General features: G+C 32.3%; 2 protein-coding genes across 3 annotated transcripts; both read left to right on the top strand.

Annotated features, from left to right (window-relative positions):
* Positions 1-9,508: 9,508 nt before the first annotated feature.
* On the top strand, positions 9,509-15,790 carry LOC18035991 (NADP-dependent malic enzyme). 2 transcript variants are annotated; one of them, XM_006426819.2, is made up of 19 exons: positions 9,509-9,793; positions 10,380-10,657; positions 11,352-11,472; positions 11,594-11,668; positions 11,759-11,910; positions 12,023-12,194; positions 12,498-12,593; positions 12,711-12,782; positions 12,872-12,955; positions 13,086-13,184; positions 13,469-13,516; positions 13,628-13,681; positions 13,826-13,924; positions 14,016-14,105; positions 14,198-14,275; positions 14,404-14,478; positions 14,589-14,679; positions 15,186-15,314; positions 15,423-15,790. In XM_006426819.2, exons 1-19 carry the CDS (start codon positions 9,764-9,766, stop codon positions 15,509-15,511), a joined length of 1,932 nt encoding a protein of 643 aa, XP_006426882.1. In that variant the 5' UTR covers positions 9,509-9,763; the 3' UTR covers positions 15,512-15,790. The 2 variants fall into 2 exon arrangements, with proteins under 2 accessions (XP_006426882.1, XP_024036027.1); XM_024180259.1 differs by lacking the exon at positions 15,423-15,790 and having other exon boundaries at positions 14,589-14,737; positions 15,186-15,252.
* Positions 15,791-20,827: 5,037 nt separating this feature from the next.
* On the top strand, positions 20,828-24,350 carry LOC18035993 (transcription factor MYBS3). The gene is made up of 3 exons (XM_006426818.2): positions 20,828-21,474; positions 23,233-23,444; positions 23,741-24,350. The coding sequence occupies exons 1-3, from the start codon at positions 21,147-21,149 to the stop codon at positions 24,272-24,274; spliced, it is 1,074 nt and encodes a 357-aa protein (XP_006426881.1). The 5' UTR covers positions 20,828-21,146; the 3' UTR covers positions 24,275-24,350.
* The last annotated feature ends 219 nt before the right edge of the window (positions 24,351-24,569 follow it).

The following is a 24,569-nucleotide window of genomic DNA, read 5'->3' as shown; positions in this document are numbered from 1 at the left end:
AGAAACATAATATTATAATAGATATTTAAAAATTTAAATTATTTTCAATATTGTAATATAATTTTAATATTATTAATACATGAGATATATTTTATTAATCGTAAAATCTATTTAACCTACAGATTTATTTAAAATTTTATAACAAATTCAAATATATTATTAAAATAAATATCATAATTTACATTTTAAAATTATTTTATATATTAAAAATATTTTAATATTATTAATTTACTAGACAAATTAAACTATTAAAATTATATTTGTATTTATTAAGAATTTTAAAGTCAAAATTTTAAATTAATAAATTCAAATTATATTATAATTAAAAGGGGATCTTAGTGTCCCTTAGTGAAAACATGGGGTTTACATTATCATTTTTCAAGATTTCGAATGTGTAAATATTATTTTCCCTAAATTATTTAATTTTAGGTGTTGCACTAAAATTATAGTTGTCTAGTTACATTTTTAATTAGTTAACGGTACAACACAATGTCAACAACAATTATTGCAATAATACCTAACAAAATTACTCTTTATATTACTAAAAATTTAATTTTTTTAAAAATTGTCCCTTGTTGACTTGACTGAGCGATTTTCAAGCGGGGTTAAAAAATAAAATCAGATTGTACCCACCTTAGAAAAACACATTCAATTAGACTATATATAAAATTTATTATTATTATTGTTGTTGTTAAGTATTAAAATTTTTTAATACTATAAGGTGAATATGGACTTGAGTTTTGAATTTTCGATTCTATTAAATTTAAATAAAGGCATAGATCTAAAAAAAAATATACAGACTTGAAAAAAGTACATGAACAGTTTAGCACGTGTCTTAAAAAATTTTAAAAAAAAAGCTTATTGTGTTTTTTTTCTTGGGCACGACACAGCACAGCACGTGTGTTCGGCCGGACCTAAGTAAAAAAAGTTAGGCATGACATGACACAGCACAAAACACATAGTGGGCACGGCACGGCACGGCATGGGCACAAGTATGCATGAGCCTTCTTTTGATGGCTAGCATGGCCCATTGGCCATCTTTACCTATGATAAAATAAAAATGTACTGCATTTCGAATATCTCAATGATGCCAGCTCATCCAAACTAAGAAAAAACCTTCTGTTTTTGTTTGAGAAGAACTAAAAAAAAAACTTATCATGTGATTTCTCATTTTATTTACAATGTACAAGTAGCACGTAGATACACACATCAATCAACTCAATAAATACAGCCAAATGCCCTCTGGCCTCTCCCCCTTTCATATTTCCCTTTCTACTTGAATTGCAAAAAAAAAAAAGTTTGCTTTCAATTTCCGATGGAGCAGTTGTATCAGGGAAGGGCTGACTGTGCTCTCAGAATGGTTGCTGAGCAAATGGTCGATTGCACCAATTTCTCGCCGATAGTTGGACGTGGCACTGAAAACAACATTTTTATGTTCGAGGTAAAAAAATATCTTCATTTCGTTATTTTTATTGTATTATGCATCATATTCCTCCTGATGTGAGAGCTTAAAAAAAATTGAGACCGATTTAAGTTAAAATCTTTTCTCATTTGCATTTACCAATTGGAAACGATAAAAGAAATATTGGGGGGAAAAAAAGATTGAATCTGATTATTTTTTGAGGTTTTTTTTTTTAATTCTTTTTGAGAATTTGAAATAAGCATATAAATAAAATAACTTGAAATATCTAATCGATTTGGCATCCTTCTAGAAAGATATATAAAAGCCCCATTGTATTAATATTGAAATCAACAAAATTTTTATCCGTTAAATAATAATTCCTCTGCTGAAAATTGCTGGGCACGATGCACGGATCCGTCTTCATCTGACTATGTTCCGTCTTCATCACACACTCTCAAATTTTGTTTTTCTTTTTCTTGCTGAAGCCTTGGCATGAAAAAAAATTGTGTTTCTGTCTCCCTCCAACAGCCAGTCAGCTCTGGACCTTTGCTTCCAATATAAGTGTGATTGATAAACCTAAGTGTGATTGATAAACCTAATGGTGAACCTCCGATCATCAGGGACTACTATTAGCTATCTCTGCACTTATATATCTATAATGTCAAGATATTGAGCAAATCTTCGTTTCCTTTACTGGAAGAGATCAGGAGGTCTTGCCACTAAGTTATAAAGAGAGAGAGAGAGTCAAGAATAAAATGTATCATTTCATTTACAATGGATGATACTAACTGCATAGAGGTATATCCTGTAGTTAAGGTATTTTCAAAATAGCTGGAATTGGAATTTTTTATCACTTTTTTGTTTAAGAGTGGTGCTGGAGATGCTTGCTCATCTTCCACTCCACTCTTAATTTGAAAGCTTAGTAGAAGTGTTGACCATTGTGTGATAATCACAAATGAGCACTTTGCTTCTGTAATTGGCCTTAAAAATGATCTTGTTTTCTATGCTTCTAACTGTGAATATATATATGTAGAATGTTGCCATAAGCACTGTGCCTCTGTATTTGGTGTTAAAAAATGGTCCTTTTTTCCATACAACAATAATTTTAGAAATTGAAATGTTGAGTATGCAACAAACTTATAATCAGCACTAATTATTGTTTAATTTACAAAACTTTGATTAATGATACAAACGATATTTTGATAATTATGTTTGATCAATAAAGTAGAAAATTTATAGTTATTCTTATTATATGCCCCTTATTGCCTATTACTTAATAACAAGAATCTTCATGGCAGCGATTCAATTAATTCAAAATTTTATCAGTTCCAATTGATGAATCTAATCACTGTCAATATAATTTATGTTTGAATTGCATTATATACATTTGTGTTCTCATCATACTCAATTAGTCATATATCAATAATAGATCTAATTAATCCGATGGACAACTTTTTTTTTTTCTGATTATATTCTATTTATGAATTGCATTATTTGAAGTTTGATTAGCGGTAAATAGGTTTAAACATGCGACTTGAACAAACTTTTAATATTAGTCTTTTGTTTTTTTAGTGAAACTTTTATCACTTAGTTTTTGACTTTTTGGGAATATATTAGCCAATGAATTAGTAGTTATTGTTCTTATTGTTCTTGTTTCTTCAGTAGCTTTAATAGTTCCTATACCGGTCATGCTCCTTGTATTATTTATAAGCGGTATTCTAGCTCTTATTTTTGCAACAGAAATAAATAAAATAGAGTTGGGTAAATTGAATACTATAAATTTATTTTATTTTTACGAAATTCATTAACGCATCGTTGGTACATGTGTGACCAAAAAATTGACACACCCATTGATCCCTTCTAAATACATTTTTTTAAATAACCTAGTACATCAAGAACAATTAACAAGCACTGAGTAGTTTTTATTTAATGTAATTGTTTGCAAATCAAGTTGAGGTTCTGGAATTATACTGTCACGCACATTTCTAACATCCTCACTTGGGCCTTTAAGTTGGGCCCAGGTTTGTCATTTAGGCATTCCACATGCAGTCAAGCAGAGGACACACGTGACACGTCATGTTAATTCATTGATACACAAACGAAGGAAACGTACAAGCATCGATGCTGAATAAAGCGTGGGGCCAAGTTGCAGCATCTCGAGATACAATCAGACAAGTATCGTGAGATATATATATATATATATATATATATATAGAGGCTAATGCTAAGTTACATGCACGTACCTTACACCCCTCTTATATAAATAGTGAATGATATGGGTCCATTCACTATTCATGTGAGAGGGGTGTAAGGTACATATATGTAATTTAGAGGGATCCATATATATATATATATATATATATATATATATATATCAAATAAAATAATGATCATAAAATAAAATAAAAGAAACCGCTAGCTTCGGCTTCTGCGGGTGAATTCCACTCACTCGCCTAGTGACTCATTCAACGTCGTGTCCTAGCGTCTGCTGATGGCGAGGATACACGTGTCGGTTAGATCAAAAGTCTGCAACATACATTAATTATATTTACCATACTAGTCCTATAAAAGTTATAAACTTTCATTAATTTTTATAAACTTTCATAATATGTTGTCGGGATTAATTTTTTTTTTAATTTGAGTGAAAATAATTTTTTTAAAATATAAGTGGAGTAACATTTTTTGAATATTAAAAAATATTAGAATATAAATCAGTATAAATAATTATCTAATTGTATAAAATTTATAAATTAATTTTAATAATTATTTAATTATAAATATTAATATATTAATTTCATTAAATATAAATTGTCATATGAACATTATCTCGTATAATTAAAAAAAAAAAAAATTATGCACGTGAGTAGTGTTGTGTATGTTTCAAGTGCCTGTTACTTACGTGGAATGACATTAAATATTTGTTTCATAAAAAAAAAAAAACTAAAAAAGAGTAGAAAAAGCCTCCACCAGATATACACTCATGTCATTTGTTCTTCGGAAAAAGGGCAATTTATTATCATTTTCATTGTCTGGCTTTTGTGGCCTCCAATGTTGTTTGGACCAAAACAAAAGAACCATAAATTGATTTGTAGCCACAAGTATTCGTTTTCTGGATTCCAGCATTCAAATTATCAAAAGAAAGTCCAAGTCAAGCGGCCAAATCACCAAAGAGCATGCTTCTAAGTCACAATTTTGTGGCTCAACTAATTTGTTTGCGTTAAATAGTTGCATAATTTGGTTAGGACATTAAATGCAAATCCTCACCAACCAAATTCTTTTCACATTCAAAGTTGCAAACATCGTAAAATTAAAAAATTGGCAAGAAGCCCCTATCCTGAAATATCGTTTAATTTTCAGGTCCAGTCCACAAACATGGTAAAATGGATAAAAAAATTCGACTAATATGACTTGCATATGATATTTTAATTACTAAATTTGATCGATGAAGTGGAAGAATATAAATTATCTTTATTATCAACCTCTTATTGCTATAACAAAAACGTATGTTAAAGCACTATCTTTCACTGTATTATATAGAGAGTCTAATAATAAAATATATAAACTCCCATATACTCCAAATATAAAACAACTAAATGAACCCCTTGATTCCTTTAATTAACTTCTTTCACGTTTGACCATAAAAATTAAAAAAAAAAAATGAAGAAACAAAATAATCCATCTGACACACCCATTGATTTCTTTCTTCTACGCATGAATTGAGTGTAAGAAATGTGATTTTAAATAGACTATTGCTAATACATTAATAGCAATTAACAAGCAAAAAGTGGTTGAGTTATTTATAGGTAAAACTGTTCGCAGAAATGAGTAAAAGAAGATTAATGCTGCCAAGTGCATGTATTGATATTTATCTAGTCACGTCATGTTTTTTTCTTCTTTTTATAAAACAAACAAATCCTTGTGAATGTTCGATCGCAAATGGCCCAAGTTGAAAATTAAAAGTGACATTATTAAATTAATGGTTACCAGCATTTCTATGGCTGGCGGCTCTTTATTTATTTCTAAAAAAACAACTGGCTCAATAGTTGTTTTTTTTTTTTAACTATTACTATTAATACTATACGGCCCCAAAAAACAAAATCGACGGTCAACTAGCATGGTTATAATAATCCCACGTGTTTTTGGCATGCATTTCACCTGCCCCACCTAGGCAATTTGTTTATTATCTTTATAAATTTAAACCCATTCCTTCTCTATAAATTCTAATCAATCGGATTATATTGTACGTGGGAAAAATTTTCTAATTTCTTTTCTCCTCAAAATTAATTGAGAATTAACTCTCCTCTCGTACTCCCAAAGAACCTCCTCGATGTTACAATATTAAATAATTCGATGCACTTTTTCGAAAGGTAATATTGGATTTTTATGTATCAAAAAGGCAAAAAAAAAACAACATTTAACCAAATTCTTTTAAAGTTAATGGAGTTTTAGTAGATTTTAATATATCAAGAGAAAATAATGATCAATTTCATCAATTAAAAGGGTGGTTTTGATTAATTTTTACATTTTACCTACCTGTATCATACATATCAATAATCTATGTAATTAACTCAATTGATAAGCTTTTAATTTTTTTTTTTTTGGGAACTTTTCTATTGTTCTACTCATCAATATTTATGTTGGCACCAATAATGATTAATGAAGGTAGGGGCAGCACTTTGATGGCAAAATGACAGGAGGGGCAGCGACAGCAAGTGGGCGTCATGTAGTTTGCAGCAGTTGGCCGGTGCCTGGTTATGCTTATGCTTGTGCTTGTGGTGGCATCAACTTCCAAATGGAAGTGGAGCACTTCACAAGATGTACACCCCTTTTTTTCATCTATGCCCCACGTTTATTTCCAAGTAAATAAGAAACCAAAATAATAATAAATAATAAATAATATGTCTTGTTGTTTGTATATGTTATAAGAAGTTAATTATTAAACGAGTTGGTGTGGTCTCTCATACATCTCACCCTTACCTTTTTATGATAAAATAAAATAAAATAAAATCAATCTTTGTTATAAAAATGAAAACAAAAAGAAACAATTTCCAATTTTGAAGAAAAAAAAAAATGGAATTATTCTAACTTCCAAAGTTATTGGACGAACTTCTTGTCATTAGCTTCAATTGTACAAAATTTAAAAACGCCCCAGTCGGAGGAGCAGGCAGCCATTAAATCTCTTGATGGAGAATTTTATGCAAAAATTTACAATCAAGACAAATCCCAATGTCAATCTCAAGAAATTAACCCTAATCAGTATTGCAAAAAAAAAACAAAAATTAAAATAAAATAAAAAGATCTCCACAAAATTTAAAAATGTGCTGCTTTATTATCTCTCCTTTTCCTCATCAAACCTCTGGATCCCAAAGACACATCATGCTTGTCGCCGTCGACACTTGCTGCCCATCCCCATAAGATCAGGGTTCGTGGCCACATGCAGAACTATATACAGTGAACCCCACCGGAGTGGGCCCCACCCAGGATGATCAGGTGGTTGAGTTTACGCATGCCCACTTTTGCATGATGTAATCAGTAAAAAGAAACTCAAGATCTTTCACAGCCATGATTAGAACACAACCGATTCAGTGATTCACAAGTTGTTTATTAGTAAAACCGCGGCCTTCATTAGCAGTCCCAAGATTGTTAAATTTTAAAATTATTTATGTGTTCGTCGCAAAATTGTGTTACACTTCTGATAAGAAAAAGGGTTCAATATCAGCCAAACTTTATACTAATTAAAATTATGTATAATTTCAAACACATAACTCGTATCAAAATATTTATTTCTCATCGTTTTCGAAATTTATTGTATTCTTGAATAATCTATACGTTTTATGCAAAGTCTTGGTTTTCATTTTGTGAAAGATTTCAATAATAATTTGTGATTTAAATTTAAGAATATGGGGGAAGCATTGCTTTGATACTAGTCACACCTGTAGTGTCAAACGGCTGAGATTATCTTTTCAAAATAAACGTGATTAATCAAAGACCGTTATTTAAGATCGTAAGGGCCCCCACGAATTTGTGGTAATCAGCGGTCGATGATCACAATGAGAGCTGAGAGAGTTGGGTGCCACAGTAGATTAAAAACCGACGTATGTTGGACCCACAGATCGCCAATCTGGAAAAGTTTCAGGAGGCTACTTAGTTGTCATTTTAGAATTCTCATTAAAAAAAAAAAAGAAAAAAAGAGTTGTCATTTTAGGCAGAAGAAACAGAGGAAGAAAAACAGCAAATAACATCCCGGGACCCTCTTATTTGATACAATAACTACTTAATCCCTGTAAGCTTAGAAATTTCAGATATCATTCGTAAAACACATGTTAACCTCGTGATACTCATGCTGTATTTAATTTTTAGAGTGAGAGTAGAGAGTGTGAATTCCTCCCATTTTAATATTTATTTCACTAAATTAAGGTGAGATTGGGAATCCTGTTATGTGAGCCCCACTCATTTATAGAGTGGGGAGTGGGAGTGAGACTCCATTTTCTACCATTTTTTTTATAATTTAATTCAATTTAATGTTTTATAATTAATAAAATAAAATAAATAATATTATATTTAACTAAATAATAATTTACATTGATTCTAAGTTAAAATTATTTAAAAATAATATTATTATATTAATAGAGAATAAATAAATATAATATTATTATATTTATTTTAAAAATAATAGTACTATATTTATTTAATATTAATAATTAATAATAATAAATAGTTTATTCTAAGAAAATATTAATTTTGTACTAAATAATATTATATTATTATTTTATATAATAATAAATTTAATATAATTATATTAAATAAAATAACGTTTCATTTTATATTAAAATTAAAATTAATAAAAAATGTGATGTTCATAATTAAGAATATTAATAATTATTATAAATTTACAAATATAATAAATAAATATTTATTCATTAAATATATTTTTTATTAGCTTTGTAATTAAAAACTATAATTCTTTAAATAAGGATAAAATTGTAATTTGAAACTATTTACTCTCAATCCAAGACAAAGTAAACATATAAATTGGATTATGATCTCCATTCCATGCTTCCATTCCAGTGTAAGTAAACAATCTACTCTTACTCCCACTCTACACTCTCAATCCTACGATTCCCACTCCAATCCAAAAAGTAAACGGTGCCTTAAATATAAAGACTATGAAGTGGACTTAAGGGTAAAAATGAGAATACAAATTCCACATTTGCTTGATAATAGAAATTGGTGTGAGAAGTCATCTATAGTCTAATGAAAAATTCAATTTCCTTTTATTTTTAATTAATAAACTTATTTTCAAAAAAAAATCTCTTATGACAATTTAAATTTTATTACTCAGGCACTTATCTAATTCAAGTTTTTTGGTTAAGTGATTTTTATAGTATAGTAACTTATGATTTTAGACTTTTGGCCTCAAATCTATTTAAAATATTACAACTGACATAGAGTTAAATGAGATACTGTTAAATTTATGTATAAGACTCATTAGATTCAAACAAGACGTGATCTTAAATTAACTTTAGATGTAAAAGAGAATGTTAAGATTTAATATTAAAAAGCCCTTCTTGAATGGAGTAAAAACTTTTAAAACATTTAGATAAATAATAACAAAAGCTCATGTATGTTAACCATATAAAAATTTCCCTAATCATACATAGAAAGATAATAATTAACAATTTTTCTGTAAGAATTTAGAAAAAAATATATAGAGAGAGAGAGATATCCAAAACATTTTAAGAAAGGTGATATAAATTAAATATTTTTCAGATGCAGCATGCTTCTTAAATTTATATTTTCTAAACATACTATACATATTTTAACTAAAATATACCTTTGAATTTATATGATTAGCCAATCAAACTTGGAAACTCATCGGAGCTATGGTTTATCTTATGCATGAAACTTATTCTAAGAAAAAAAATTAATAGAAAAATAATGCGGTTGGTAGGGAGTAAAAAAGTAATTATGGTAGATGAAAAATGTGTGTGGGGTCAAAAAATTAATTATAGTAAAGTATGAGGATCTTGACGTAATTATGGTGTTAAGGAAAATAAAAAAGAAATAAAAATCAGACACGTTTAAAGCTACTTCCTCGACATTTCTTCTGATCTCTTCTTTCTCTTTCTCCGATTTTCTCTCCGTGTGCTGAAGAAACCAAACAGAAGAGAGAGAAAAAGGGAAAGAGGGAAGAAGGAGAGAGAGAGCAAAGCTTTAAGACTTCAAAGCCAAAGCTCTGATAAGAAGACCCGAAAGACTCTCCCTTCTCTTCTCATTGCCTCTGCAACTTTTTTTTCTATTTTTACTTCGTCACACATTTTTAATCAGCGCAAGACTCTCTCTTCACACATTTCTCTCGCCATGTTTTCGTTAAACAGAAGCGCTTTTCTGGTAATATAAATCTTGCCCATTCTCTCGTTTTCTTCAAGATCATTATCTTTTTCATTTCGAAAATTGATTTTTTCTTTTATTTTGAATTCTTACAGATTGAAAATTTATCTTTTTAATCATTTTTCTTCTTTTTCTTTTTCTTTTCTTTGGGTGAGTTTTCACTTGATTTGTGTTTATGGCTAATCTGTTTTGAGGTCATTATTCTCTGTTCCTGCATAATCTTTTTATCTTCTCTGACATTAATGAAATTTCAAGTTTTTTTTTCCTTTTCTGGTCCATTTTAGCTGATTTGTATATCTGAGTATAAACAAACTCAAAATTCACATTTTCCTGAGAAAAACAAAAATCTTTGTTCATGTATAGTTCTGTTCATATTAGCTCTTAATCGCAATCAAAATTTCAGTTTTAGCTTAACAAATTAAAAAAAAAAAGTTTGTATAAGTAAATCCTTATTTGGGTTATTTATTTTTTCTCCCCCTAAGCATCACATTAAAAAAATTCAGAATTTTTAATTTTTTTAGCTTCTTGTTGATATTTCATATTAAGATATTTAATTAATTTTTTTTTTTTTTTTGGTGTTGATCAGAATAATCCTGCGAGCATATCAGGCTCGTTCCCTGATAAGCATAGAAGAATACTGCCTACAAGAGTGGTGGTTGCGGGCTCGTCTAACAGAGATAAGAGTAACGGCAGTCTTTTAATGGCAACCGATGAAAGCACAGCTACATTAAAAGAAATGAGAGATGGCTATGCCGAAGTTGTGGACCCCAAGTCCGGCGTCAGCGGTGGGGTCCAGGACGTTTATGGTGAGGATACCGCCACCGAAGACCAGCCTGTCACCCCTTGGTCTGTCTCAGTTGCTAGGTAATTATCTCAGGAATTTGATTGTTTGTGTCAGATTAAATTGAATTTAGAGTTATTTATATGTACTTTTGATATTTTGTGTGTTGTTTGATGGAGTTAATTCTGTTGGGATTCATTTGTTAAGTCATGTAATCTTATACTCAAGTGCCTATGCTTTTGTTTTGTAGTGTCATTTAGTTAAAGAGAGAGTAAAACCTTTTTAGTTAAACCACTCAATGACTTTTTCATGGGACTTATGTCATCAATCCCACGGTTGGATCAACTCCAATTTCACTGAATGCCAATTACGTCATGTAAAATTTTTTTTTTTTTTTAACACAATTTCAATTGGATTGGCCAACGTGATGAGTGCAATGATTTTTATAAGAGGAATGGAATTCCAATTGTTTGGTTTTGTGATTCAATAACAATTGGTGCAAACTTTCTCAACTTAATTCACCAGATAATTACATCAAGAATATGATTAATTGTCTGGACCTTGAGATTACTATTTTTGACATTTGTCATCATTTTTGGAGATAGGTATAATTCATTTCCAGCTGTGACTGGTAATAATGTAAATGTAATGCTCTATTGTTGATGCCATAACTCCATAAGAAGGGTTTCTTACGTTATCTTTAATTTGTTATTGAAGAATGATTTGTAATTTTACCTTCCATTTAATATATATATATATATTTTTCCTTTGGATTAGTGGGTATTCTTTGTTGAGAGATCCACACCACAACAAAGGGCTTGCCTTCTCTGAAAAAGAAAGGAATTCACATTACTTGCGTGGTCTTCTCCCCCCTACAGTTATATCCCAAGAGCTCCAGGTTATCTATCCAGCATTTACTTATTTTTCTTTTTTCTTTTTCCATGTTTAATCTTTATTCCCGTCTTCTGTTTTGCTGGATCTGTGTGATATTTGATTATCCTTGATACTTTCCTCGCCAGGTGAAGAAAATGTTGCATAATATTCGGCAGTACCAAGTTCCACTCCAGAAGTACATGGCCATGATGGATCTTCAGGTACCATTCTGACAATTCTTTCTCATGTTGATCTCATCCAGTCAAAATCTTAGCAACTTCCTAATATAATTGGTTCTTTTTGGATTACAGGAGAGAAATCAGAAACTGTTCTATAAGCTTCTCATTGACAATGTTGAGGAGTTACTCCCAATTGTCTATACTCCAACTGTTGGAGAAGCTTGCCAGAAGTACGGGAGCATCTATAGTCGTCCTCAGGGTGTTTTTATCAGTTTGAAGGATAAGTATGTTTCTTGGTGTTACATTGTAGTTACCCATGTGTTTTGATTCGCTTGTAGCTTCTGATTTAATGCTTATTTGCTTTTTGTGTTCATACTGATAAGCATCTCTTCGCAGGGGCAAGGTTCTTGAGGTATTGAGGAACTGGCCTGAGAAGAATATTCAAGTCATTGTTGTCACTGATGGGGAGCGGATTCTAGGACTAGGAGATCTCGGTTGTCACGGAATGGGAATACCCGTTGGCAAACTTTCTTTATACACAGCACTTGGAGGAATTCGTCCTTCAGCTGTAAGTATCACATGATAGCTACTAATGTTTTAGATCAACGCCCACATGTCTCTCATTTAATGTTTCTATCTGTTCAATTGCTTCATTAAATTTATAACCTATTTCAGCTCCCTTACACTAGCTATCTATAGAACTTTACATTCTTTAAAGTATCTTACTCGGAGCATGATGCCACCATATATAGAGTTGCTATCATGATTCTCATTTGATAAGTTACTGATGTTTTGTAATTCACATGGTTGCTGTTGTTTAGTTTTCTTGGTACAACTAAAAAGGTGTGACCATTGCTGTTCGTTGTTTCAGTGCTTGCCTGTAACCATTGATGTGGGGACAAACAATGAGAAGTTGTTGGATGATGAGTTCTACATTGGGCTCAGGCAGAAGAGGGCTATTGGACAGGTTCTTGATTTTTTTTGGAAATTCATTGGTCTTCTATTATTCATTTGAGTTGAGTTCATTTATAGGAACTTTCTACCTTTATGTTCTGCTTAATTGATTTTCTCTTCCTTGTGCTAGGAATATGCTGAATTGCTACATGAATTCATGACAGCTGTGAAGCAGAATTATGGGGAGAGAATTCTCATTCAGGTAGTTTAGGATGGGCTAAGGACAGATTAAGCATTTTAAACTGCAGACTTTTTCCCATATCATCTAAACCTGGTTGTTGTGTTCTGCAGTTTGAAGACTTTGCAAACCACAATGCCTTTGATCTGCTTGAAAAATATGGCACTACTCATCTTGTTTTCAATGATGATATTCAGGTCATTAATTTATTTCAGTTGTGATATTTGGGATTATTGATGAATTGAATATTCAGGTCATTAATTTATTTCAGTTGTGATAGTTGGGATTATTGATGAATTGATCTCTGAAATTAATTTAATCTTTCAGGGGACAGCATCTGTGGTCCTTGCAGGTCTTATTTCAGCGATGAAATTTCTTGGAGGAAGCTTAGCTGACCAAAGATTTTTATTCCTTGGTGCAGGAGAAGTGAGTTCACATTTTTCCTATTCAGATGCCTTTAATCTACTTTTTTGATTATTTTTCCAGCTTGCTCTATAAAGGGGAAACCCTAAACAGGTTCCGGGGTTTATAGAAGATGAATAGGAACGTGGGAGGGAAATGAATAAATTCATGTGTTTCAAACTTATGAATTATATGCTTTTGTACGAATAACTGCTCATTCTGTATCAAGACCCTCTGTTTAAACCCTTTTCACTTATGTATACAACTGCTTTGTTGCTGCATCTCACTTCTGTTGTTTGGAAAAACAGGCTGGCACTGGAATAGCAGAACTCATAGCTCTTGAGATATCCAAACAGGTTTATAACCTATTAGCATAAAGTTCTTCTACATATTTTATCTTGGATTTTGATGGAAACTCATCATGTAAAAGAAATCTAAAGGCACGTAATACCTGATTCTCTGTGTAGACAAATATGCCGCTAGAAGAGACTCGCAAGAAGATTTGGCTTGTGGATTCAAAGGTAGATAACTTGATCTTGTTTCTTGCATTGTGAAGTAGTTAGTTGATTCTGTGCCCTTGTTTGTTTTCTACCTAGTCATTAAGCTTTTGTGGGCATCTTTTTTTTTTTTTTTTTTTCTCCCCCTAAACCCCCCAACTGTTGCAGGGATTGATCGTCAGTTCCCGTTTAGAATCTCTCCAACATTTCAAAAAGCCGTGGGCTCATGAACATGAACCTGTTAAGGAACTAGTAGATGCCGTTAATGTGTGAACTCTCTCTCTCTTCATATATATATCTCATCTGCCTGTTGAAGCGAAAATTCTTACTATATGGAGTTTCTTTTGTATTTTGTCAGGCAATCAAGCCAACAATTCTGATTGGAACATCAGGACAAGGTCGAACATTTACTAAAGAAGTTGTTGAGGCTATGGCCTCCTTGAATGAGGTATATTGTAAGATTTTTTGTTATTGAAAAAAAAAAATTGCATTTGCTAATGAATAAGCTAACTTAACTTTCTTGTGTATGACTGCCTGCAGAAACCCATTATTTTTTCTCTTTCCAACCCAACTTCACAGTCTGAATGCACCGCAGAAGAAGCCTATACGTGGAGCCAGGTAATCCACAGCATATATCTTGTCATCAGTGGCATCATGTCTGCACCCGTTTGTCCCTTTCACATGGTTTTTGTTCTATATAGTATAATAATGATCCTTTAATTCTCTTTTCCTTTTGTCACTTGCAGGGCCGAGCCATTTTTGCAAGTGGGAGCCCCTTTGACCCTTTCGAATATGGGGACAATGTTTTTGTGCCTGGCCAGGTCTGACCTTTACAATTCAAAAAGCATGCCTATGTCTATATGCATGAGTTTTCTAGGACTGAACTTATTTTAATCTTTATTTAACCTTTTATCTGTTTTTGGTTATTCAGGCAAATAATGCATACATTTTCCCTGGACTTGGTTTGGGGTTAATAATGTCTGGTGCAATCCGTGTTCATGATGACATGCTTCTGGCAGCAGGTGAGTCCACATCGTTTTGAACATTTGAGATTTCACCTCAAGTTGCTGGATGTAATGGGTGAGGAAATTGACTGTAGACAAAATTAATGCTGATAGACTAACCACCAAAATTCTTCCCCGCTTTTGATAGAAGTGTTTTTAGTTTTCCTATATTTTCATGAAAAAGGTCTCAGCAATTGGTGGGATAGAACTTTCTGTATAAATTGACATGTTTTGCTCCTCTCTCTCTCTCTCGTTCAATAGGATTGAAGTTTAATATTCATTTTTATAGTATGACAAAATCAGCTTAATTTTTCCAAGCTGCATCCTGATAAATTGGTAGATAGTAGTAAAAGCTCTTTTGAGACGTTTTACCAATAATTATTGTGCCATGAAAAACTTTTTGAGATGTTTTACTTTAAGTATGTTGTTCTTAGTAAAATGATCCTCTATGAGTTTGAATATCACTCAAGAAAAACATATCCCCGGAATTTAACTGATGACTCATTTACATTTTCTTGGTACAGCGGAAGCATTGGCTGGACAAGTAACACAGGAAAACTTTGACAAGGGACTCCTTTACCCTCCATTTAAGAACATCAGAAAGATTTCAGCTCATATTGCTGCAGAGGTAGCTGCAAAAGCATACGAACTTGGTGAGTTCCCTCTTCTAATGATTCAGCTACCTGTTTTACTACATTGTCATTTCATTATTGTTGTAGGCAACTAGTATCATGCTTATGATTCCGCAATTGGGTTTCTAGGTTTGGCAACTCGCCTCCCTCCGCCTAAGGACCTGGTGAAGTATGCTGAGAGCTGCATGTACAGCCCTGCTTATCGAACCTACCGGTGAAATGGGAGGAATTCAATACAATTGCTGTTTTGGAGTTCACATTACTCGTAATACTAGTCTGTTCTTTTATTTTTTTACCTTGGGCTCCTTTTTAAAATGGTACTCCCTCTTCCTCCTTTCTTCTGTGAAGTCACATAAGTTACCCTGGTGGGTAAGAATCAGCATGGTGGGTAGTGGTAGGTGCATCTAGCAAAGTAAAAAAATATAGCATGAAAAATGATGTTGTTGTGGACTTGGAAATTCTACATGAAATGAAATTCAGGTTAACCGTTCATCATATTTATTCTTCGTAATGAATGAATGAGTATTATTATTTTATTACTTTTAAGACTATCAAAGTAACAATCCTTCTTTATGGACGTACCCGTCTTGAGGACAGCTTTGTTGAAAGTTTTCAACAATATTTTAAACCAAATATGTGACTAAAAGTAAATTTTATACACCATGATGATCTCCCACTTTTATCTTATTAAAATGGATTGGTGTGAAATCCACAAGGAACAGAAGAATTTAATTGAATTAAATTTCAAAAATGAAGTTTTCAAACGGAGTCAATTTTAGTATCACGTCATATTCTTTTTCTTGAGAATAGTATCATGTCGTTTTCTAAACCTTCTTTGCCCAACTTTTTTGACTCCACAAAGAGTCTTAGAAGAAGAGGTCAATTACTTAAGTCTACAAAAACTTTTCGACGGCATTGCATTGCTCCTTCATTTTCTTTGCCTTTTAATCAATTTCATGGTCAGAAGAAACTTGCAACTTGGATTTAACCTTTAGGAAAATACAATACCTAATTCGTGCTTTAAAAAATTGCAAATTGGATGACTAGCAAAAAGACATAAATCTTTGCACTTAATTGTGGGTGGGTTTGTTTTACACTTTTACTCGTGGACAAAGAATAGTAGCAGGACCGCGAGACCCAATAATTGCAAGAGAAGCTCATCTTTCATACCCACTTGAATGACAATGATTGAATGATATGTTAATTTGGTTAAGTCTTTCTTCAACATTCAAGATGCAAAACCTGTTTAATCTAAAGCTTAGGAAATCCAAATTTTGACACATGAAAAATAAATGCAAATTTGGTGCACTAATACTTTGTTTGTTTCCTGAAGTTTAGTGAAGGGTTTTGAAATCAATTCATTTATCCCTACCCCTATATATATACAATTAATTAGTTAGATGGTCGTTTTTTCACCTCTCAAATTGCAAAGAATGTCTCACAATATTAATAAGAATTTAGAATTAGGAATGTGGACTGTGTTCTCTCTCTTCTTTTTTTTTCTTCTATTTTCAAAATTCAAAACATAATATTGGATAATACAGGTATATATAATAAGAGTAATGATACAGCCACAAACTATTGTACAAACTTATTTTGTACAAACTGACGTGGCATTAATTCATTGGTTGAATGAAAATATAAATTAATAAAAACAAATCATGTGGGTCAAGTGATGTTTAATTCAACCAATCTTATCATGCCACATCAGTACAAAATAAGTTTGTACAAGAGTTTGTGGCTATATCATTACTCATATAATAAATGCTAGGATGCAATGCAACTTGCCAACTAGTTATGAATTATTATTTTAAATTTTCAATCTTAAGCTGACTCTATACTGTATTGGCCTTAATATAGTGCTTGCTATTGGTCATAGAAGGTAAAATTTCAATCGTAAGCACTATGTAAATATTACCTTCTATGACCAATATCACAGAAGTCTTGCCAAATTTACAAACAATACAATCCCATCAAAATTTTCTTTTATGTTATTTAAAATGAAAAACAACTCACACCCACATACAAACACACTGAATCACTGAACAAAAAAGAAAAAAAAAAAGGGATCATTTATCATCCTTGGCTTATAATTTTATTGATTTTTTTTTAATGCTGAGCTTTATTGAATAAAGCGTTTTGTATGAAAAATTTCTTCTGATTCAATTTTTTTTTTTTTTTAAATCTTAGGTTAAATGCCAACCCTATGTTCTTGATAAGGAGACTACCACATGAATACAAATGCTCTGTCCTGGCCCAGCCCCCCCCCCCAACAATAGAAGAAAGAATATGCCGTTTCCAAAATCCACTTTCTTCTTATTATATATATATTTTTTTTTAAAAAAAAATCAACTTTCTAAACTAAACCGCACGCCAATATATTATTTAGCAGCAAATGTGTTCACTTTCTAAGATCTTGATTTTATTAATTTTATCTTATCATAAACTAATTTTCCTTTTCTTCTTTTCCCATAGATTCCCGGTAATTCACCCATAGGATAACTTTTATTTATTTTTTAATATATATATACTTTCATTGAAAACTGAAAAGGTGGAAGAAAATGAAATGTTATCCTTTTCTAGATAATTAAATTAAATTAAACAAAAGTCTGCCCAATCCTTGACTTTTAGCTTTGCTTTTGCTTCGTCCATTAATCAATATTTATTATTATTATTATTATAAAAGCTCCTGTTGCCACCTGGCTCTGCATTCACGTGTCTCCCCCAATCAACTTTTAATCTCTGTTAAGATCTTAAGATATATTTATATATAATTATCTTGAGTTTATTATTATTATTTATTGTTTACACTATTATAATAATAACAATAATATCTTCTCGTAGGAACAATGAATTTGGTCAATAAAATCATGTGGCTGCGGCTTTTGGATCTCGGGATTTTTCTTTTTTTCTATTTTTTTTTAATTAAGATTGAGATTAGAATCCTCATATTAATACTGCATGTCCTTAATTGCTAGGCATGAGGCCACCATTTTTTTTTTTTTTTGTTTGGCTCACTTATTATTGTAACGTCCCTCGACGTGTATTTTTAGAGTGGAGTGCATGCTAAGCGCTAACTAAAAGAATATAAATAATATAGTGAAAACAATATGTCATGTAATCAAATTATATATTTAATTTCGAATCTAAGAATTATACATGAGATATATGAACCATCTCATTTACTACCATAAAGTTATACGAAAATGTGATAAGTCAAATGAAGATGATGAGGTCGTTTAAGTAAAAATAAATATCAAAGATAATATAGAATAAATGATTGTTGTTATCATTCTCAAGGATAAGGTTAAAACTTCATAACTTATGAATAAGAATCCAACTTTTTTTTTTACATATTATAATGATGATATCTTTTATTACAAGTTGACAATGGATGTGCACATCAACTTTAATTAACACAAAAATAAAATGTCTTGTTAGGGCATATAAATTAAACGATTATCGTACCGCATGAGTATATTTACTCAGCAAGTTACATTATTAATTAGATAGTTTAAAAAGTAACAAAATATTATTATTTAACAGTACTCAAATTATAAATGGGTTCATAACCCATTGGTAACTCGTGTGCTCAAAAATCTTAGACGCATGAGTTTGAGCCCCAATAATATTGGGACTCGCTTTCTTTTCTATTTGAGATTTATTTAGTTTTATTTAGCTCTCTGTATTAAGAGTAGTCTAAATCTCCCTCTAATATTAAAGAGAGAGTTGTTAAAAAGAGAGTTATTTAGTTTTATTTGGCTCTCTATATTAAGAGTAGTCTAGATCTCTCTCTAATATTAAAGAGAGAGTTGTTAATAGTTTTTTGATACTAATATATTAGTATATATAAAAAAAAAAAAAAAAACTGTACTCAAATTATAGAGTAAGGTATCCTTGGGCAATGCTGTCACGGCCGAAAGTGACCGTGCTTACCGAGAATCTCATCAACATTTTCCATGTTTTCATTTAAATAAGAATAAAATTTTGCTTAAAATTCAAGGAAAGCAAGACCCATTAACTGGCTACTGCTAGCCGTACACGTGTACCCTAATCCACCGGCAACCTCTAATCGCTACCCCACAGGGTATTATCGTCGGTCGACACGTTTCCACGTGGCGTCATCGGACTGGCCAAGTGCATCATCCACCAGCCTTTCCGAGAGTTCAAATTGATTTGAAACACTTCCAAGTTCCAACCCTTCTTGACGAAGTTGATAGTGTCGATTAAGAGGGCAGTTTGGTCATCGAAATAGAACACGTTTCGGCGTTTCGGACAAGAACTGAGAACTGAGACGTCTTAAAAGTCCTCCAAAGTTTTCGTACGATTCGGATAATGTTTCGGTGTCGGGATGAATTGCTGACCGTTCGTTTCACTCAACTCGATAAGCCAATACGAGGATCTTCAAGTTTTGTACTCCTCCATCGTGATTTTTTCCCAACTTAAGCAATCATAACGTGTTTTTCGCTTTTTTAAGGTCAATTTGATGAGCTTTTCCTATTCTTTTATTTAATTCATATTCCTATATTTTTCAAACCGGCCAAATTAAAAATAGATCTATTATGGACTTGCAAAATTGGCTAAAATATTTTTTTTTCCTTTTTTTTGGGGTCCATTTAATGAGCCGTCTCTATTTTGTATGGTAAATAAGAAAAATAATTAGTTGAATAAATAGATAATAATGGCCGATAAAGCAATTTGAAAATGTGTTAGAGAAAATATATTATAAACATAACCATTTGATTTTCAATTTCTTGTCGCAAGCCATTGTCAATGGTTTTTTTTTTCTTTTCCCCCATTTTTTTTTTGTCTCATACTGAACAAATTTTGAGGAGTCAATGCATAACAATATTTCTTTAGTTAAATGTCTTATCGAATTAAAGTCGCTTCAATTTTATTTTTTTTAAAAAACCAAATAGACATCCACACGTACATTTTTTTTAAATAGATAGTATTGAAGATATTTATTTTTATATAGTAGATTGTGTTGCCGTATATATACTAAGTATAAAATTGACACGTTGACGAGATTAAAATAATTTCAAGAGGAAATTACATTTTCAATATATTTGTGATCATACTATTTTATTTATTTAAGGGTATTTAAATATTTAGATAGCTACCGGTACCTTCTTATTTAAATTTATAATCTTTTATTTTCTAATCTATTTTAAGAAAGTCATAATAAAAATTCCAATTATGTTACCCAAAAAAAATCTTAAAAACGTTATAAACCTATTTCTAATTTAACTTTTTTTTTTTTTGGGGGGGTTATCCACAGCATCCATAACTTGAAAAACATTTATTACATCACCCAAAATAACCAAAAAAGAAGAAGAAGAATGTATTCGCATCAATTTCTATCTTATCCAAACAGGCATAAAAATTATTGTTTATCATTTAACTCATATAGTTAGCATGCATGTAATTTTTCACTTTACCCAAATAGAAAATGAAGAAAATAAAATTATCTGTTTCCCGAAATAACAGGAAGCACGGAATAAAAAAAAACAGAAACCAAAACACAAGCATAACAAACCAAGTCAAGTCATGGACGTTATCTTCATTCCAAGGGGTAAAATCGTCAGTAAGCTTTATCTCTAGCGAATGTTCCACCGCAAATCTCTACCTCCTTCTCGGTACCTGTGTTATCGAAATACCAAATTTACCCCTGCACCACTAATAAATTCCTCTCTTCGCTCATTCCCTCTCTCGTTCCATGCAAAGCAATATCACACGCACACCCTCTCTACCCCCTCAAAATTTCCAAGATAATTATAATTTAAATAGTCAATTTAATTAATTTATTAGAGATATCCGAATTTTATCGAGTCGCGGCAGCGGTAACCGGCGATGACGCGGCGCTGCTCGCATTGCAGCAACAACGGGCACAACTCGCGAACGTGTCCCACGCGGGGCGGCGGCTCGTCGCCGGGCGTGGGCGGCCTGAAGTTGTTTGGCGTCCGGCTTACGGATGGCTCGATAATCAAGAAGAGCGCGAGCATGGGGAACTTATCGGCGTTGCACTACCATAGCTCCTCGTCGGCAGCCGCTTCGCCGAATCCTGACTCCCCGTTATCGGATCACGTGCGTGACCCGACTCACTTGACCGAAGGTTACTTGTCGGATGACCCAGCGCACGGGTCTGGTTCATCGAATCGGCGTTGCGAGAGAAAGAAAGGTGAGCACTTTTTTCCATTTATTTTTCTGAAATGAATGGAATGGCAGTTTCGTAATTTCGGAGGTCCTGTTTGGTTGTTTTGGGTTTCAAATTTGATTTTTTTGAGGTTTTTGTTTGTTAATGATGATGTTATGTCTTGGTAAATCTTCTTTCTTTTTTATTTTAAATGTTATGTTTTATTTTTATTTTATACGTTTGAGCTAATTTCTTGGAATAAGTTTGATTTTCATTTTGTGAATTAATTGAATTTTGTTGACGAAGATTAATCTTGTTATTCAACATATCAGCTACATGTTTTGTATTATTTATTTACTTTTAGAAGAATCGCTCTTACTATCTTTGTTGTTATAATTCTCTGCAATCTCTGGTTTATTTCCAAAGTTGCTTACTATTTTTTCTTCAAAAAATGCAGCTTTAATTCTTTTTTTAAATAACTTGTCAATTATTTGATGTTTTGATTAGAGTTTCACCTCAATTTTCAAAATTTTTCTGCTTAACTATTCTTATTTGCTTGAAGGTTTCTATTGTATATGTTGATAGTAAAAGTTGGGATATAAAAGAGAACCTTGGTGTTTCTTAATTCTCAAAAGCATATTGGAAACTTAATCTGGATTGGAAAAAAATTAAAATAAAACAACTAATTTTTTTTTTATTTGTTTAATGATTTTGTTTTGACCTAGACTTGCAGCACCTTTTTTTTTTCTTGGAATTGGACTTGCAAGCACTTAATAAACCTTTGAATTTTGGAAACCTTTACTGTTCATTGCAGTCTCATGACCTTTGAGTTTTGACTCCACTTGTTACTTGCATTGAACAAGCAGATTGTATGGCAGCGAAGAGCCTTAAGAACAAAAAGTTGTCTTTGACATATATTACTGTGGCTTGTTTCGTTTCAATGTTTGTTACTAGTCTTGATTTCTTGACAAGTGGCATAACGTCTATCTGAAAAGTTAAAATTATGTCTTATCTAGAAGATCACCGCCTTATAGAGTGCTAATCATATTTTGGTAGAAAGTGTTAAATACAGAATTCTTTCTTGGGTTTATTTGCTTAGAAATTTATGTGGCTGGCTGCATAGTTTGCATAAGTAATTTGGTATTGTATCGCGATTTATTTACTTAATTATTGGCAGACAGTAGGGGCTATTGTAGATAAGCTCTGCATTTTTAAGGTTATTTTGGTTGAACAGTCCCTTGCTTGCTAGCTCGTCGTGCCTGTGCTGGAGCTAGTTTGCCTCTTTCTTTTACCTTCTGCCTGCACATGGATGTTAACAAGAGGCAAATTGGTTAGCTTTTGAAAGTTTTCATTGTCATTCAATGCAACATTTGCTTTCAATTAGGCAACTAGCAACAATTAGTTTATTCAATCTAGCATCACAAGTTCACAACATTTTGCCATTTGTTTTGATCAACAGAGCTGTAGTTGACAAGTACCTCATGAATTTGGTTGATTGCTAATTTCATCAGAAATCGGTCGCTGATCTTGTGGTTTATGACAAAAAAGGGAGAATATGTTGCTTCATTTTTTTTCCCTTTTCTTTTCTAACTGAATTACTTTGTTTATCAAGTTTCACTTCATTGTTATGTAAATTGTGTTTAATGCATGATACCTTCACTGTATAACCAGGGCAACAACCCTGTATGTTGAATTACTCTCGATTTATCCATCTCACTAATTTATCGTTCATGAAGCTTGACTAAGATTTTGTATCTGCAGCAATTTGAGATTTATTTTATGCGAACTGGGTTTGTCTTACAGGTGTCCCATGGACAGAAGAGGAGCATCGCCTGTTTCTAATTGGCCTTCAGAAATTAGGGAAGGGAGACTGGCGTGGTATAGCACGAAATTATGTCATGTCCAGGACTCCAACCCAGGTGGCAAGTCATGCTCAGAAGTATTTTATCCGGCAGAGTAATGCTACTCGAAGAAAGAGGCGCTCCAGTCTTTTTGACATGGTTGCGGATGATATGGTTAGTCTTGCTTCATCATATTATTTTTGCATGATGCATATGCTGGAAGACAAGTGGTGTTACCGGTAGCAAAGATGCATTTACCTTTTAGGTATGCCTTGTTGCCGGTTTCATTATGCATCATCACTGTACAGAATATCAATACAGAAGAACATCCCTTAGATCATGATTGTAAAAACGTTTTAGAATTGTGCTTGTATCAATATCCTGAAATAAATGCTTTGTCTTCCTGGTCATTGTGAGATGAATTTCATCTGCCATCATATGAGCTGAATAAATGTTATTTCTGTTTCCAGGCCACAGATACCCCACTGGTGCCAGAAGAGCAAATAATGCTTCCATCTCCTCTTGCCAGAGAATCTGACAATACAAGCTCACAACCTTCTCTAAATCTTTCTCTGAGTACCGAATTTGAACCCATGGAAGCCGTATGTAAAGAAACAGAGAAGGATTCTGAAGAACCTGTGATTGATTTGAATGAGTTCACCCCAATGGTTTCCAGTTTCTTCCCAGCATATATGCCAGTCCCTTATACATATTGGCCACATAATGCAGCCACTGGGGAAGAAGATAAGGATGCAGGGACTTCTGGTAATCATCCGATCCTTAAGCCAATTCCAATCCTTCCTAAAGAACCCGTCAATGTAGATCAACTAGTTGGCATGTCTCAACTGAGTATAGGAGAGACTGAAAGAGGCCTCAGAGAGCCTTCACCTCTTTCCTTGAAACTACTGGGAGAGCCGTCGAGGCAGTCAGCTTTCCACGCAAATGCCCCAGTCAGCAGGTCGGATTTAAGCAAGGGCAAGACGACCCCAATACAAGCAGTTTGAATTGATGGAAATGATCTTCTATTTTTGTACAATTATATTTTATCCAATGGAATCTTGCTTCTTTTTTTTCTTTTTTTCCCCCCTTCCTTGTTAGTCTAAAAGGTTTACTTGCCTCTCCCTCGTTCTCTCGTAGGTTAAAATTAATACTAAATATTTATATTCTTTCAAACGGCATAACAGCTTAGATAGACATAATTCAATGGAATTGACAAAAAGAACTCTCAACTTACTTTCTGCTACTGCTTTAAAATATATTTTTCTATGGTACAAAGATAAATCTACATGTTCAATTGGG

Source organism: Citrus clementina, unplaced genomic scaffold (assembly GCF_000493195.1).
Source record: "Citrus clementina cultivar Clemenules unplaced genomic scaffold, Citrus_clementina_v1.0 scaffold_7, whole genome shotgun sequence".
In the NCBI taxonomy this organism is placed as follows: Eukaryota; Viridiplantae; Streptophyta; class Magnoliopsida; order Sapindales; family Rutaceae; genus Citrus; species Citrus x clementina.
This window is presented reverse-complemented; position numbering and strand designations above follow the sequence as displayed.

Excerpts from the sequence above, each read along its gene's own strand:
- LOC18035993 (XM_006426818.2), top strand. The coding sequence starts at position 21,147 with ATGACGCGGCGCTGCTCGCATTGCAGCAACAACGGGCACAACTCGCGA. Across the intron at positions 21,475-23,232 it reads GCGTTGCGAGAGAAAGAAAG|GTGTCCCATGGACAGAAGAG; the intron begins GTGAGCACTTTT and ends TTTGTCTTACAG. Across the intron at positions 23,445-23,740 it reads ACATGGTTGCGGATGATATG|GCCACAGATACCCCACTGGT; the intron begins GTTAGTCTTGCT and ends TTCTGTTTCCAG.
- LOC18035991 (XM_006426819.2), top strand. The coding sequence starts at position 9,764 with ATGTTTTCGTTAAACAGAAGCGCTTTTCTG. Across the intron at positions 11,473-11,593 it reads TTATATCCCAAGAGCTCCAG|GTGAAGAAAATGTTGCATAA; the intron begins GTTATCTATCCA and ends TTTCCTCGCCAG. Across the intron at positions 13,517-13,627 it reads CTCTTGAGATATCCAAACAG|ACAAATATGCCGCTAGAAGA; the intron begins GTTTATAACCTA and ends TTCTCTGTGTAG.